Source organism: Mixophyes fleayi, chromosome 1, assembly GCF_038048845.1.
Source record: "Mixophyes fleayi isolate aMixFle1 chromosome 1, aMixFle1.hap1, whole genome shotgun sequence".
Lineage (NCBI taxonomy): Eukaryota > Metazoa > Chordata > Amphibia > Anura > Limnodynastidae > Mixophyes > Mixophyes fleayi.
In genome coordinates this window covers 105389427-105407042 of record NC_134402.1, presented here as the reverse complement: position 1 = coordinate 105407042, position 17616 = coordinate 105389427, and the positions used below count along the sequence as shown (strand labels likewise).

General features: G+C 39.5%; 1 protein-coding gene across 2 annotated transcripts in view; it reads left to right on the top strand.

Annotated features, from left to right (window-relative positions):
* The first annotated feature begins 1211 nt into the window (after positions 1 to 1211).
* The window catches only part of ARHGAP10 (Rho GTPase activating protein 10), a 169188-nt gene continuing 152783 nt past the window's right edge, over positions 1212 to 17616 (top strand). For both annotated transcript variants that reach the window (XM_075198927.1, XM_075198919.1), the window contains exon 1: positions 1212 to 1653. In XM_075198927.1, coding sequence (XP_075055028.1) covers positions 1500 to 1653 — 154 coding nt within the window. In that variant the 5' untranslated portion in view covers positions 1212 to 1499. The remainder of the gene's footprint in view (positions 1654 to 17616) is intronic.

Below are 17616 nucleotides of genomic sequence, written 5' to 3'. Positions count from 1 at the left end.
AGTGCTATACATATATTTACATGGTCAAGAAGGGAACTAAATAAATCCATTTTCCAGCTTTCTAGTATGCTACACAAAATGCTGTACATAACAATATGGCAATTAAAAGTTAGTCTTGGATTTAGGAAGTGGCCACAAAGGCCATAGGAACACATTACGGGTGTCATGCACATTATTTCCATCTACTAAGAAACAGATAATACACACATGCCTCACAACTTATTGATGATAGGTGAATCTGACTGTACGGCAAGGATTTTTGAATAAAGGGGTTAACAAATGTGTATTTTTTTATTTTTTTTTATAACTCAAATGTATTTATAGAAATGGCGTGGGTGTGTTTATTTCTAACTTACATCTTTAGATATAATGTACAGGGGTCTTATGGAATTCTTGTACATTATTGGAGAACCACAGGGGTAGCAATATGGAAAGAGAGTCACTATGCTGGTTATCAAATTTGCAAGGGGGTTCTTGCTGATTTTTTCCCCTAAATTATTTATTACTATTTGATTAACAGTAGTGGAGTCCTACCTTAATAGGATGCCCCCCTTAATAGGATGCCCCTGTCCATTATACCTTTAAAAGTAAGCTAAAATACTCAGACCCTTGTCTCTTACATAAATACATTTTCATTGAACAAAATATGCAGACTCCATATTTCCCTCATTCAAAAATATTTGTTAAAAAAATAAAACATTCTTCTTTTTCTGTGCTCCCAACCAGAAAAAGGACACTAGAACAGTTGGCAACTGGTGGCTGGGGGTTGTAGTCCCACAACAACAGGAAAGCATAAGCCTAATATAATGCATCAATATTAGGCATCCTGAGTCTCACTAGCTGCTGTGGAACTATTCTGGATTCTACCCTTATCTCCTTCATTATAACGTGTAAGCTGTATGTAAGGGTAATTTAATGTGGAAGTTCCTGGGAAATACAATGCATGCTAATAAGGCGACGAATAAACACTGACATGTGGGGTAGATCGGGGGAGTACTGAGGAAGGGTGGTAGGAAAAGCGCAGATAGAGAGATAGGAAGACAACAAATGATTTAGGTATGATGGTAGTGGTGACAGAGGAGGGTACAGTGGAAGTAAAGGACAAGGAAAGGGGAGGGGAATGGAGGGGGGGTTGTAAGGAGGTGGCAGGCAGTGAATTACATGGTATTAATGATGGTGGGAGGGCTGAGGGCGGTCTCTGTGGAGGAATGTGTATGCTGGGGTTGATGGGATGTGTGAATTATCTGTCCAAACTCGTATCCCACTGGATGCAGCCCTGCTCAGCATGGTGTCAATGAAACACTAAAGTTATTCCGTCCGCTCACATTCACACTTGGTTCCGGCGTCTCTGTATCGCCCCCTGACTGTCCCTCCTCGCTGTGATCTGCAAGGTGATCTGAGCCTCGGCAGTGCAGCTGCCTATTTATGTGCGTGTGTCTCGGTTGCCTATTAAGGGATTTACAAGGAGGCAGCGCGGATCTGAGCCAGGGCTGGTAATCATGGGGCTGCAGCCCTTGGAGTTCAGTGACTGCTACCTGGACAGCCCCTGGCTGAGGGAGAGAATCCGTTCCCATGAGGCGGAGCTGGACAAAACCAACAAGTTTATCAAGGACTTGGTGAAAGACGGCAAAAACCTCATTGTTGCCACTAAAAGTAAGTGTGCACAGACAAACACACCCTGAGGGCTTCAATAGAGCAAAGCAATGACTTCATTATGATGTGGCATTTCCTCTGTGTAACCATTAATGTTTGTAAACTACACTGCTAGTTCTGCGCCTCTTCTCAGGATGTTAGCTTAAGTAATCTGCTGTGCTGCACTCTGCTTTCTTGGTTTATTACCACTTCCCCAGTATCAGCTGTTCAGTATACACTGCATACCAAAGGTTCTACAAATGTTCTAATTATTCATTCATTGAATACTGTTAAAAAATGTGCCTGTAAAATATTAACGTCTTATTTTACAGACTTTATGATTTTTCTCTGGATACGGTATCTTACTGTTTATTGTGCATAGTAGCTGTTATAAAACCAACAACAGGGCATTGACTGGATGACAGTACCCATTGTGTGGCAGGGTATGCAGCAACTCTTGATTGCAATTACTGTCCAGAGAAAAGGCCTCCACACTACCTCTTTTTCAGTTGTGCTAGCTGTATGTAATTTTGTTTAAAAACAATATTATGACTGTCTTGTCTACATGCACTCAGGCATATAGGGGTCTATTTATGAAGCGGTGAAGAGCCTAAAATCTGGCAAAAGTGTCGGAAAAATGCTCTTCCATCACTTTATCCTATTTAAAAAGGGGTGATTTAGACGGTAATCTCTGATTCTGCACCAAATCTTTTCCTCAAGCGCTGAATTGCACTGAAAACTTAACGTCCTCCCAGGATGGCGTTACTAACCTTTTACCAATGGAGCGCAGTCCCACAGGAGAGTATCCTCTTCTCTGGCTGCATGCTCCCCTCCTCCCTTGGCCAAAGTTGACTTTACTGCGCGTGTATGACAAAACATTGGCGCATGCATAGTAAGTCAAGTCAACTCTGACAGTTCTATGGAGGCAGTCCCTTTCGCAAAGAAACATATCTGGTTCACTAGAACTCCAATATATGTACTACCCTCTTACCAACAGGTGACTTGTAGAATACTACATTAAATCAGCTCTTTGGTTAGATTGCTTACTCACAACATTGTAATGTTATTAAAGTGTGGTTGTGACAGGATAGACCACCTATGTCACCCTGTCTGTTGTTGCTGGGAACCGGCTGGGCTTACTTTGCCACTGTTCCCTTTCGTTATCCCAAATGCACCCTTTTGCAGCAGTAGGAGGGGCTTACACGCACTGCCACCACTGGACTCCTTACCGGCATCCAGTACCGGGTTTCTTCTGGGTAACTGACGCTGCGAGTGTACCCCATTACTGGTGTACCTGACCTCTTACTTTGGATCAGGGAAACTGTGGATGGATCCCCCTATCACACTGGCCAGGGCTATCACACTGGCCAGGGCTGCATGGGTAGCAGGCAGATCGGTGGAACTGGAAAATTTGGGTCCAAACCTCAGAACAGCCGGGAACAGATTAGATTATGGGTCTAATCTGCAGGTCACAGGAATACAGCAATATTGAAGATGTTTCCAAGCAGGTCTTTGAAGCAGGATATTTATTTGCCCTCACACTGGTTAAAGGTACCAGGTGATCACTCAAATCAGATGAAATCAGAAGAACAAGTTTCCAATACAAACTAGTGCCTTTTATACAGTTTAGTCACAGGCTATTTTTAGCATCAGGATATAACCTATTTACACAAACATGGATTTACATGCATTGCAAAGCCAATAATATTTACACTTGGCTATGAAATTCTTAAAAGCCTTGCTGTGATATCCTGCATTTTATTCCAGAGGCAGGAGACCCACTAGCAAGTCAAAAGGTCTAACTGGCATGAATACTTCAGACAGTCGCCGAATACACATTCCCAAAGAAAAAGTACAAACCTCAAAACAAGACATTTCCTCACGTCACAATACACAAAGGCTTCGTAAACAAAGACTAATTGTATCAGATATATACATCAGAAAAGACATTTGCTTTAGAAAGGTTAAACAGGAAAAACAAATTTTCTGGTGTCAGAAATTAAAGATTTCCTTTACCAAAATATACACAATATTAAAAATAAGTGCATTGGCAATTTATATAAATAAGTGCCCTGTGCTATTTCCTTTAAATAAATTTATACCATAAGTTATTTATATGTGATCCAGTCACAGTGGTCCTTCTTTTGAGACTGTTCATCCACAATTCTTGAGATTATATTGCTGATAAATGTGACCATTCAGACCTAGAACCTAGATTTACGTTCGGGTGTACTGATTCATCATTCTGTACACTCCTGTAAAACTTAACTTGCAAGTCAGGCCCTCCAACATGACCCCTTCCACACAATACAAAATATGCTCTGCTTCCAAACCCAGGTATTGTGATTTACAGTGGATATAAAAAGTCTACACAACCTTATTGAAATTGCAAGTGATGTAAAGCCTGAAGTCAAGATGCAACCAAAACAAATTAAGTGAAACAAAATATACATGTTATAGGAAAAAAATAAGTGAATATAAAAAACCTATGATAACATGGTTGCATAAGTCTGAACACCCCATAAACTATTACTTGGTGGAAACATGTTTTGCATTTATTATAGCGGGGAGTCTTCTTTAATCTCTACCAGCTTTGTAGACACATGGGGCTAGATTTACTAAGCTGCGGGTTTGCAAAAGTGGGGACGTTGCCTACAGCAATCAATCAAATTCTAGCTATCATTTTGTAGAAGGTACTAAATAAATGAAAGCTAGAATCTGATTGGTTGCTATAGGCAACATCCCCACTTTTTCAAACCCGCAGCTTAGTACATCTAGCCCATGGTCTTTTTAATTCTATCCCACTCTACCAGGGCTGCAAACATGTTAAAGGACCATAACATTTTGAGGGGAACTCCTGAGGGGAACACTTTAGGTCATTCCACAGATTTTCAATGGGAAGCCACCAGATTCCTTGCCCATTATATTAATATTTGGAGCTATTCATAAGTATCATAGGTATCTTTGAAAGTCACGCTGTAGTGATGAAACGCATCAGGTCTTTAGTGAGGGGAGACTGGAGGGGAGCTGATATTTCGTTTTGAACTTTGATAATCCTGTTCATTTCAATTCAACAGCATCCACAGCATGATTGCAGGTATTAGCTGGGATTTCATCTAGTAACAAGTCGAGGAAGTGACAGAACATATACTGAACACTCATTAGCCTGAGTCTGCCATTAAAATTTCTAGTAATGGAGCTCGGATGGCGGAGACGATAAAAGAGGTTGAATCTCAAACCCTGGCCTCCCTAGAAGAATACTCCATCTTGTTTATTGTGTGTCTCCTCTTCAATGTTATTAGACCAATGTAACCATCAAAAAATAATTGCAAAGAAAAATGCGACAAAATGACGTTTTCGTTGTGGGGGCAAAATAACGTGGTTATCCGCGCCCCTCCACCCTCCAACCACGCCCCCTGCCCGGGATCTCCCGGAATTCACTTTTTAAAGGTTGGCAAGTATGTGCTTATCTATCACAAATATTAACCAAATCCTAAATACATAATGTTTGCACAAAGCATAGTTCTTAAATCATAACCATGTTCACTGTAAAACTGTCCCAAGTCCCCCTGGAGCTCTGAGTTTCCTGACCAAGTAAAAAAATGTAGGAAACCCTTAAAGAACATAATATGTAACTATGGTTTTGTGTTTTGATACAGTTTTAAATTACCCCTTGTCTTATGTTATTTTTTACAAAAGGGGTATACAGCCCTCTAATGTGATCTCAACGCTTGGCCCACAAATATATTCAATTGGCTCTGTGTTCATGTGGCCTGCAGGAAAATAAACAAATCAGGCAAACACAGCCAAATAAGAGTATCTCTGTTCTGCAAAAAAAAAAACAGCAGGGAAATTGGAACAGCGCAGTAATCATTTAGTTTTGTTTTTATGCATTTTTCATACGTTTGCATGAACAAAAAACATATTCAGGTGTGGATAGAACTAGTCAAGTCTGGGTTGAATATATAGTCTATTTTGTCATCCAAACCCATTAAATGCAGAACAATATTTCCAGGGAGAGCCTAGCAGCACTCCACGGTCACACATCTTATTAAAGAAGAGATACATGATTAGGATCTGTCAAGGCCTGTCAGCAGAACAAGCAGTTGTAAAACATAGAGTAAAAAACTTTTATTGTTTCGCAAAAACACAGTGGTGTTACCTCCAGCTTATCACTTGTAGTTATCTAAAGTCTGCTCAGAGACTCTTGGGAAGAGTATGCACTAAGGATAAATAATGCACACAGTTTACAATGACGTTTACATTTCTTGAATATACTAGAAAACGTCTTTGAAATTGTTGTCTGCTTTTAAAGAAACACTCTTGCACAAATGTGTATGGTATGTACGCTTTCTACATTCCTTTACATAGATCTGGGTTTTATAAATGTACACAAAACTCGCATGCAGTGGCTACTAAAAGGATTTATCCCTTTTGAAATGTTTCCTGTTTTTACTTATTTCATCATGGAATGAAAATGGATGTATTTGGGGATTCTCACCACTGATCGCCACAAAGTACTCGGTTTTGTGAAATACAAATAGTTTTCTCTAGACTAAAAAACCCCGTTAAGAACAATAATTGTTTACATAAGTATTCACCCAAACACCTTGCTATAATACTTGGTAGAAGCACAGTTAGCTGTGAGTCTATTTGGATCTCCACTGGCAGTCCACATTCAGGTAATGTAATTTTCCCTAATTTTTCTTGCAGTATTGCTCGAGCCTTATAAGGTTTGTAAACAGCAATTTTCAAATTCCATGTTATGAATGGCCTTTGACTAGGCCACTCCAGGATATTTTTGTTTGAAGCCTCATAAATGTGGCAGTATGCACTGTCCTGCAGGAATATATATATATATAATATGTCTAGTGGCGTGTGTTAGTCTGTCTGTGTGTGTGGAAAAAATAAAACCAAGCTGCAGCGCCACCTGCTGGGCGGAGTTATACACTGACCTACTAAATTCTTAGTGTGTGTGGGAAAAAAAAATTCAGAAAGGGCTGAAATTTGGTATACTAAGATGTTTTTAATTTGTTAATTTAATTTGTTAATTGTTAAGTGTTTTATAAAGATTTAAAAAAAAAAATATATATATATTTCTTGAAGGAGAAGTGACAGTGGGGAGTGGTTGGTGGTTGCCGGGGGTGACAGTGGGGAGAGGTTGGTGGTTGAGGCCTGGGCTATGGCCCAAATGTAAGGCCCAAATGCATGACAAGAACCTTTTTAACCCCTTAAGTAGCTTGATTTGACTAGAATGCATGAGTATCATGCACGGGTTAACTTGTGTGTGTGTGTGTATATATATATATATATATATATATTTCATGCAGACTTGTTACAGTCTTTTAGTGCATGCTGAGTAATTGTATCTTATTTGCATAATAAACTGTACTGACAAATGAGTATGAATGTATTCTCACTTTCATCTGCATAAAGTACCTCTGCCCCAACCGAAAGAGACATATTTTTAAAAAGTATATAATATCTATGATGGATAAGAATTTGCTGGAAAATTTGTGGTTACCGTAACTTATTCTATCTGCTGCAACCAAATATTTGATACAATTAATGGACGTATACTGATAGCAAATAAAACTGTATAATGATAGTGTACATGTTTTTGTGCGATTGTATTTTTGCGTGGAAAATAGTGTTTTGGTTTGACAGTATAAGGAACCATAGAATACACAAGATATTAATATACAGTATGAATTTTATTCGATGGATTGCCAAGGATTCTTTATTTTCTTTTATGTTTATTTAGGCCTGGATTGTGGAAAAGCTACATTGTCCTGAGCCTAAAGTTTCATACATGGGCATTGCATTATAGTGTTTAATGCATATTCTCTATTAAATGCTGACAGAAGTGTGAACACTTCACAAAATACAATGCAGTTCTTTGGGAATGTTTACTTATGTCATAATGCTCTATGTGGCAAGGAAACTTTGAGACATGTTAATGAACGTGCTTTAACTGCTCTGTTAAAAGCACAGTACACCGTTTTGTTGTTTCTTTTATTAGTGTTACATGCCCAAAGGCAAGCAGATTTCAAGGTCAACAGACTGTACATTTTTTTTCCCTCATGATACCACATTTTATGTTATGTGCCTACACCTCTGCTGGGAATGCCTTGGATCACCATTGGAAGGTGGGGGAGGAATAATGTGTATATATTGTGACCCTGGCACCGGGCAGATGACAGACACAATGCCTTCTTTCTTGAATAACGGTGCTTTCATTGTGCACATCACTGATAATACACCGCGCACTCTGGTCAGGATGACAGCAGGCGATCCTGACTCTGATATAGGCCTGCTGCCTAGTCCCCGGCCAATGAGCTTAGCATTGGTCGTGGAGCACAATAGAACAAAACAGGTTTAAGTACAATCAATCTATCCCCCTTACTCCATTATACCCTGTATTCCACATGTGTATTTGCAACCTAGGAGTCTTACTCTGCAAGAATTTAGCCCTGTATGCCACCTCATCCTGCAGATTGTCTGTCAAACCCATACAACTCCTCTTGAAATATGTTAGCCTACCCCTCTACGTTTGTGTGTGTGTGTATATAGATATAGATAGATATGTGTGTATAATATATAGTATGTATATGTGTTTTGTGCACTCTAAGGGCTTGTCCACATATATGCAATTTTAATGTGCTTAGTAAATTTATGAAAAGTGCACTGATAGTAACACAAAGAATTGTCGGTGGTTTACTTCACACTCAAACACTGTAAAAAAAATAAATACATTTGGAGAACAGTATGCTCTGTTTAGTCGTTACTGTGCACAACAAATACAATGGATTGTATCGTTAAAGCGAAGCATGCCAAAAGTATATGGAAAATGTGTTAACGCATGACAAAAACTCCTCTAAAGAGTGTATTCATTTCCTTGCGTTTTAATTTATTTGCTGCATTGAATATGTTTTATTGAGCTCTTCATCTGTCTGCAGTGTAAAATTTATATTTGCAGCAGTATAGTACCTATCTGACTTTCATTAATTTAAAAATCATATTTTCATAAATTGACATTGTTTCTTTGATACGGGAGACATCTTTGTTGCTTTGCACATATCAGATGTATGGTGATAGAAATGTACTACATTAGTTATTTCACAGAGGTTAATTCTCATAGCTTTCACATGCCACTCTCATACTTTGACCTGTAGATTGAAACATACTTGAAAGTGGTTTTGTGTTCTGTGAGAATCGGTTGTTCTGTGTGAAACACTTAGATTAAATGCAGAAAATAGGAAGTTTGGGTGAGTCATGAAGAAGGGTTAGGGGACAGTGTCGGACTGGCCCACAGGACTACCGGAAAAATCACCGGTAGGCCCCTCTTCCTTACGGCCACACCCCCTTCTAGAAGTGGGCGGAGTCCATTCAGCTCACATGTTCGGTATCCCTGCTGCCCTCCCTGGCGTCCCTGCTGCTGTGTGTACAGAGTTCATCTCGTCTGCTTGTTATAAACCTTTGTAATCATTCTCACTGCCGGCCTGGTGTGGAGAGTTCCCCAATCACCATCCTGATATCACCCGTGTTACATGCAGTACGTGTGCCCAGATCCTGCCAGCGTGTTAGACAGAGGAGCGTGTGCCTGCTGGGAGACCTGGTCCAGGGATTTTTGTCAGATATTTCCAGATAAGGTTTGACCACAGGGAACAGTTCCCCCTACGCACATCAGACTTCTTGTCAGTAAGCGTGTTACACACAAACTGTCTGAGCGTGAGCGGAATAATAAAGGGAATACTCGTAGAATATTTAACTTAAACCAGGAATTAATGAATGGCTGCTGAACATACGTATCCTGTCATCCAGCCGGCAGCCACGTTCTGGATCAAAGGGGGGGGGGTCAGCTCACCTGGTGATCGGCGTCCCTGCTGCTACAGATGACTGGCTGCAGTCATCTTTCAAATGCGATCGCAGCTGCGATCATGTGACCTGCCCCCTCCTCCTCCTGTCAGCTGACTGTCTTATGCCCCCCCTGCCGCTGAAGGACTAAGGAGCAAAGGATGCATCAATCAAAATATGGGTAAGTAGATTTTCTTATTTTTATTTAATATTATTGGATATGTCTTTTAATTTCCTCCAAATTCCAGGACTTTCACTTGACACAGAATTATCTTATATATATATATATATCCTCCATCTGTTCTCTAGCTACTGGGTAAGCAGAGGCTTACTGCAGAGAATATATATATATATATATATATATATATATATATATATATATATATATATATATATATTAGTGTGTGCGCGAATTGAGAGAGCACTATTCCATGGCATATGTGAATTGGGGGGCACTATTGAGGGTATAATTTGAATTGGGGACACTATTGTGGGCATAATATGAATTGGGGACAGTATTACGTGGCATATGTGAATTTTGGGTACTACTGTGTGGCATAACATTGTTTGGGGCACTACTGTGTGGAGTAACATTGTTTGGGGCACTACTGTGTGGCATAATATTGTTTTGGGGCACTACTATGTGGCATAGGGGGGCTGCCTATCTATACTAAACTATAGTGAGGGGGGGGGGCTGCCTATGCTAAACTATAATTAGAGGGGGCTGCCTTTGCTAAACTATAGGGAGGGGGGCTGTACAGAGAACACTATAGGGAGGGGGTGATGGGACCTTTAATTTAATGCTGGGGTGGTTTGGGTCTATAATTGAATGTAGGGCTGAGTGTGGGGAGGAGGGCTATCTATTAAATGTGAATATTAATATTTAATGTGGGAAATGGATGTATTAAACGTAAATGCTATTAATTTCTTGCTGGGGCTGTTTGGAGGGAGGGTAATAGGTTTATTTATTAAATGGGAATAGTATTAATTTAATGTTGGGGTTGGTTGGAGGGAAATAGATCTATTTATCAAATGTGAATACTATTACTTTAATGTTGGGGCTGGAGAGAGGCCTATTTATTAAATGTGGGTGCTGTTGATTTAATAGCGGGGATGGTTGGTGTTTTCTAAATGTATCCATTATTTTTTCCAAATAGGACCCTCAATATTCCAGGATACAGACAAGCCGCAACTAAAGAAACCAGAAGCCACAGGTGGTAAAAGTGACAACAACAGGTAGGACAGTCTGTCAAATGTTCTGAGTCTAGCGCAGGCTTAGCTAACCTGTGGCACTCCAAGTGTTGTGAAACTACAAGTTCCAGCATACCCTTCCAGCAATAAGCTGCTATATATTGGCAAAGCATGCTGGGGCTTGTAGTTTCACAACACCTGGAGTGCCACAGGTTAGCCAAGCCTGGTTTACTGGAACAATCCCAATTTTTGGTGACTGTTCTACCCAATCTAAGGGGCAGGTCAAGACTGTGTACTCTATATACACACTGCATTCTTTATATACTACACTATGGTACTAGCTGTCCTTCGTGAGCTGTCTGGTCCCGCCTTTATGATGGCCAGCCACACCCCCACTGGTGGGCCCCTAGCGTTGCAGTCCCCCGGTGGGCCCTTCATGCCCCAGTCCGACACTGTTAGGGGATCTTCATTTATTTATACTTCATATATTTATACTAGAGAGATTCACTAGATTTTGGTAAGCTTTAGTATTAATCCCAATGTATCCACAAATGGGTTCAAATCTGTACAGACAAGAACTGTCTTGCCAGGAAGAAATAGATAATGGTGCTGGACTGGTAATTGTTCTGTGTTTTTCTGACACAGTCAGAACCACACCTTTTTTTTATATAACCGTGACTAGGCTGTTCACATGTTAGCTGTGTTAGGAAAGGGTGAGTGTAGTTGAGCGAGGTTAAAAGATGGTGATGGCTGTAAGAAGATGTATTTTATTTACTCTGAAATTGTACAGCACAGATACTTTGCAGACCTCTTTGCTCCTGGATGTTTGCTGAATAGAGGGTGTGACAGACTTGTGTGTAATACAGATAAGGCAGTTTTTCTATTGCAGCATTTAGATTACCATATAGTTCTCGATCACACTTTTTTCATTAAAGTAAATGGGGGATTTGTTGTGACAATCATGGTACACTGCAGCTGGTGCATGGACACTCCGGAATAGACTCCATCTGTATATTGTGCTGTCACATTATAGCACATTATGGTAATCCCTGGTTCTCAGGGTAGTGGATAGACTGGTTTGGTACTCCTGTCATTGTGTATGCAGCAGCCAGTGCAGGAATGTGATTATTGGGTATATATTAATGTCCATATTTCATAATACTTGATATATTTTTGATGTGCTGATTTATGGATCATATATTATTCATGTAGACCTTGGCTTCGCTTTTCAGTGTAAATGTTTTTTACTATTAAGTTAAAGCATCCAAGTTCATATGTAACTAAAGTCTTTTCAAGTGCTGAGCATAATAGTTTTGTGCTGAGGTAAATAAGACTAAGGGGCACAGTTATCATTCATCAGCAAAAATGAGAAATAGTTATCAATCCTTATCGCATGGATCTGTGATAAAAAAAAAAAAATCATACTTACCCCCCTCTTCGGAAGCGCTGTCTCCGGATCTCCTCCAGGTGTTCTTCGCTCCTCTTCATCCTTCAATTGCGCATGTGCAGTTCTTCGAACAAGATCCCCGCTCTCTGTCTCTGCAACTATCGTTGCAGAGAGCGAGCGGTGAGTGACAGGGAGGGATCATGTGATCCCTCCACACATGCACTGCCCAGCTCTGCTCTTTGGAGCAGAGCTGACAGCATTGGATTTTTTCAATTATGATAATTCAGCTGGCGTACATTAACATGACAAGTTTCCAAAAAAAATGTTTTTTCAGAACTTGTTAGATAGCGGCCAGGACCAGTCACCATACAGTTGAATGGTGACTGGTCCCAAAAAACGAAGAAGAGTGCAAAGCAGCAGATATCCATGATATCTGCTGCGATGCACCTTTATTAAATATGCGGAGGACACATCGGGACCTGACTTCCACGGTAAGTGCAGTGGATAAACCACTCATCACATCCGGCAAAGCATGTTTAGGATTTCAGTGGTGCATGGAGCACAGTTGGTGTCTACAGAGCAGTGGAGGAAGGTGATACGGTCAGATGAATCATCCTTCACCATGTTCTCATCAAACAGACAAGTGTATGTGTGGTGCCAAACTAAAGGCCTCTACAGCCCTGAGTGCTTAAGTCCAGCAGTGCTGTGATGTGGGCACATTTTCTTGGCCTGTCCTGGGTGCACTTAGTCAAGGTCAATACTATTTGCTCTTTCCTGGGACTACCAATGGTGCAGCATTTCCTGACTGGAGAAATGGCTTCCAAGATGTAAATTCCTCATTCACAAAGTGACAATGATGTTATCCATATCATGGCTGTATCAATCAACAGATCTAAATTCAATTGACAATTCATGGGAAATTTTGGAACAATGCTTGAGACAGCTTTTACCACCATCATGTGTCATGAGCCGCCTTGTGGAAGAATGGTGCTGCATTCCTCCAGACATTGCTAGGTCCAATTGTGGTGCATACAGTAGTGGGCCAGTGCCCTTTATGCGACTTTTAAGTGACTTTATGGGGGGAATTTAATTAGCCGCAATGTTCTGAGGTGCAAATTGTTTACAGAAATCTCCACTGATTTTTATCATAGAGGTGCGAGGAAAATGAGCAGAGATTTTACCGAAGTAACTGTTAATGTTTTAAGGAACATCGCGGCTGATTGAATTTCCCCCTATGTTTCCATTTTATATTTTTGGTAATCTTCCATGAATGTTTCCCTTTAAAGTAGGACTGCATTAAGAATAAGAACTGGAACGGTCTGAGGTGCACAGTTTTAATAGTACGGCTGTTTTTAAAAGACTATCCTAGACAACTGTTTTTCTTGACTACAGACAGCAAAGTCATTTGTTCTTTGCAAAGTGCTTAAATATATAGAAACAGTAAATATTTGTCCCAATTTTACATATTAAAGCTATTTAGTGCTGCTGCATCCTACAATTGCATCTTATATGAAATTACTCTTTCAACTGTACACTACACTTCAGGACCCTCTCTTGTTATATTTTCTCTATTGTGTCTACATGACATCTCTTGAGCTGCACCTTCGCTGGAATAATTATTTCCACTCCATCAGACGCTTAGTCTGGCACCTTTTGGCTTTCTGACCATGTTTTTTCAAATGCTTTCAGCCAGTCTCCCAATGCTCAAACAGTTTGTACCTCTCAGCTGTTGTAAAGGGGTCACTTTTTATGACTAGGAAAGTTTATCTAAAGATTCCTGAAAGTAGAGTTTTGTCTCTTCAGATTATCCCATTGCACTTTCATCGTCGTCATCATCCTCATCATCTATATAGCGCCACTAATTCCGCAGCACTGTACAGAGAACTCGCTCACATCAGTTCCTGCCCTAATGGAGCCTACGGTCTAAATTCACTAACACACAGACAGACTAGGGTCAATTTGATAGCAGTCAATTAACCTACTAGTATGTTTTTGGAGTGTGGAAGGAAACCGGAGCACAAAATCCACGCACCACGAAGGAACATACAAACTCCACACAGGCCATGGTCGGGAATCCAATTCATGACCCCGGTGCCGTGAGGCAGAAGTGCCAACCACTTTTTTTGTTCTTTCTGATAATTGTAAGAGGTTCCAGGGCTTGCATAAACAAATACTGGGACTTTTGATTTATTTATAATTAAATGTAATATAATATATATATATATATATATATATATATATATATATATATATATATATATATATATATATATATATATATATATATATATGGTCTAGTTTGCAAATTAATATTTCCACCTAACTTACACTGTGTGTTACACCCTAGCAGAGTATATCTAATGTTACTTGAAATAAGGAAGTGCTATCCACTAAGCCACCGTCGTCTGCTTGTGGGCGTTTTGAACCTCTTTGTGAGAATAGCTTTTCAAGTAACATTAAATATGCTCTGCTAGGGTGTATCTAACAAGCAATATAAGTTAGGTGAGAATACTAATTTGCAAAATAGACCCTACATACGTATATATACATTTAATTTTAAATAAATCTGAAGTCCATTCTCCCAACTTTTTATGCAAGCCCTGAACCCCTTGCAATTATCAGAATGAATAAACTATATTAAGGAATAAATGTCTAACTATGAAAACAAGCTGGCACTTTTCAGAGAAGACATGGTCCTCTTGATCTCAAATCCATCAAAAAATAAACCAGCTATCCTGGAGCATATAAGTTTCAGCTCCTTCGCAGAATACAACATTTAAATGAATAAATCTGAAGTAACAAATAAAAAAAATATATTTAATTCCTTATTAATTATGTCCCAATTAAAAAGGACAAAACACACACTAAAATATCTAGTGGTTTATATTTCATCAACCTACAAAACCTTTTATAAATATAATTTAACTTCAATAATAGAGACAATTACAAAGGTACCGGAGAACTGAAAAAACACCTATCATTGATGCACAGAAATGCAATTAAGAGTGTTCTCTTCCCAAAGTTAACATAACCCATCTAAATGCTGCCTATCATCATATCCAAATCAGACATATGCATATACAGAAGTTTATTTTCCGAATTTTAAATGTCAAAACAAGAAAATGAAATAATTGCCAGAAACAAACTTTTAAGTAAAAAACAAGACTGGATAGGCCTCCGAGATGTTAATGCATTGTCACGGTCAGCGCTGTTCAGATATGTCTCAGATTGGCTCCTAAAACAAGAACATTTTACAAAATTTTGAAAGCGGAAGTATTTACTCCCTTTTCACCAGCTGCCTTACTCCACGTGACAAAAATTATCCTTAAGCCATTCATGGGTTCAGATTAACAAAAAGTTTAACAGAAATCCTAAATCCCCAAGATATAAAACTATTGGAGGCAACCCAGAGTTCACACCAGACTTGAAAAATGTATCCTCCTTGACCTGGAAACCTAAAGACATAGCAGGCACGTCATTATATAACAAACTAACTACAAAGTTTACTCTCCATATGAGCTCCAGGTGAACTGAAATCGTATAGGTTTCATTCGAACAAACAAATTCAAGATTAGATACCTCTACAACGATCTTTTAAAGATTGATCCTAAGACAATCTGGGAAAATATTGGTTAGCTTTGCAGACTGGCTTCCTGGACTTTGAAACACACTCTAACATCATGAATGTGTTAAAGACAACAGAGTGGTATTTGCTTAGATGGGTGTGATGATCAATGATTGATCCTAAACCTGAGCCCATTACTAACCTGCCTCTTTCACTCGTCCCCTACATATATAACTCATACTTCTAGTCCTCACCCAGTGTCAACCAATATTGATAAATAGAGACGTTAGTCTATGTCAGGGTATTATGTATATTTTTCTCCCTTTATGATGTATCTTACCATAATAACTCAAACAACAATAATCTGCTTGTTGACCCAATGTTGATTTGGCCTTCTGCTGGTTTTGACTGCAACAAGAATAGAAGAAAGTAGATTTAATATGAATTTGGTCAGGCAAGGTGCTCTTTTTAATCTTGTTGCATATGGTTTACTTTAATTTGTAACATGCATTAAAATTAAGTTATTATTTTTTTTAAGGTTCACTGTTAGGTCTAGTGTTTCCTGGAACGCTAAGCACATATTGTTTGCAGTTCCTGCTGGGTTTGGGTGTGTATCCTGAGTTTGTGATAAGCATTTGTATAGACAATTGAATAGATTGACTCCTCCCATTGATTTGATTGGTTTATGAACAGTATACAAGGGATAAGTCAACTCTTTTAGGAAGCAACTGCAATGGAAGGGCACCAGAAGCTGACCTCAATAACTTTAAAGACATCAGTAGTTTGGAAACGCAAGAAGTTTATTTTATCACTCTCTAATATGATTGTTTATTGCAATAATGTCTGCATTAGTACAGTACAATGGCCGTTTGGCATTTGTATGTCTTACATCATTGTGGAGATATAAGGATTGTTGTTCTGTATGCAGTTCTCATGTTTACACAGTAAGGTTATTAGGTTACAGTTGGAAGTTGTAACACACGCTCTGTCACCTCCTAAATTGTCGCCATTCATCCAGAGACCACCTAAGAGAAAGCAGTTTTTCCTACGGTAGTATCTTGAAGACTGCGGACATGCCCAAGCAGCAGTCCTTTTATATAATATTCTGTTGTCACTGAGTGTGCAGTTGACATTGAATTTGTGGTTCCAGCCAACAGAAAATTGGTGGTTTTGGAAATGGTGAAGTTCTGCCGGGTTTACACACAAGTGGATAGTCAAGAGTGAGCCAGGGTCATGCACAATAATAGGGAATCCAGCAGATTCCTGTAGCAAACAGAGCCATAGTTTAGTACCCTGGGTGAAAGGGAACACTGGTGCCCACACATTATGTATGATCAGCAGTCGTGCCGTCCCAGTTATGGTATTGCAATTTGGCCGCAATGTATGTTTATCTGCAGTACAAATGCAAGTATTATTTGGGGACAAGGCACATTGATACGGAAGCCAGAGGTTGCAAATGGTCTCCTCTTAGCCCCCACCTCTCTGCTTTGTGTTATATTAGATAGCCAGCCATAGGTACGTTACCTGCATCCAAGGCATCTTAACAACGCTTGTAAAACACAGGTGTCATACTGATCATTGATAGCCGTGACAACAGTATTACCTGTTCACAACTTGGCATCTGTTTCAAAACTCTTGCGCTGAAAACATTTAACTACTTTAGATGTGCTGGACTTTAATGTGTGCTAAGCTGTAAGCATGCAAGAGTGTTATCAGAGGGTTTAATACCTGACATTCATTTTAGATACACTAATGACAGGAAAAACTAAAGGAGGAATAGTAAATCTAGAAGCAGGTGGGAGCGGCTATGTTGAAGGAGACAAAGAAATTGCAGACTGCCTGCATAACTGTTTTGCTCTATTTTTTTTTTTTACTGTTGAACATTCAAAGGCATACCTGCCTATTCTCCCAGAGGTACGGAAGACTCCCGAATTCCAGGTTCCCAGGAGAGTAGGACATTCTCCCACAGCCTTCCCACTTCCTA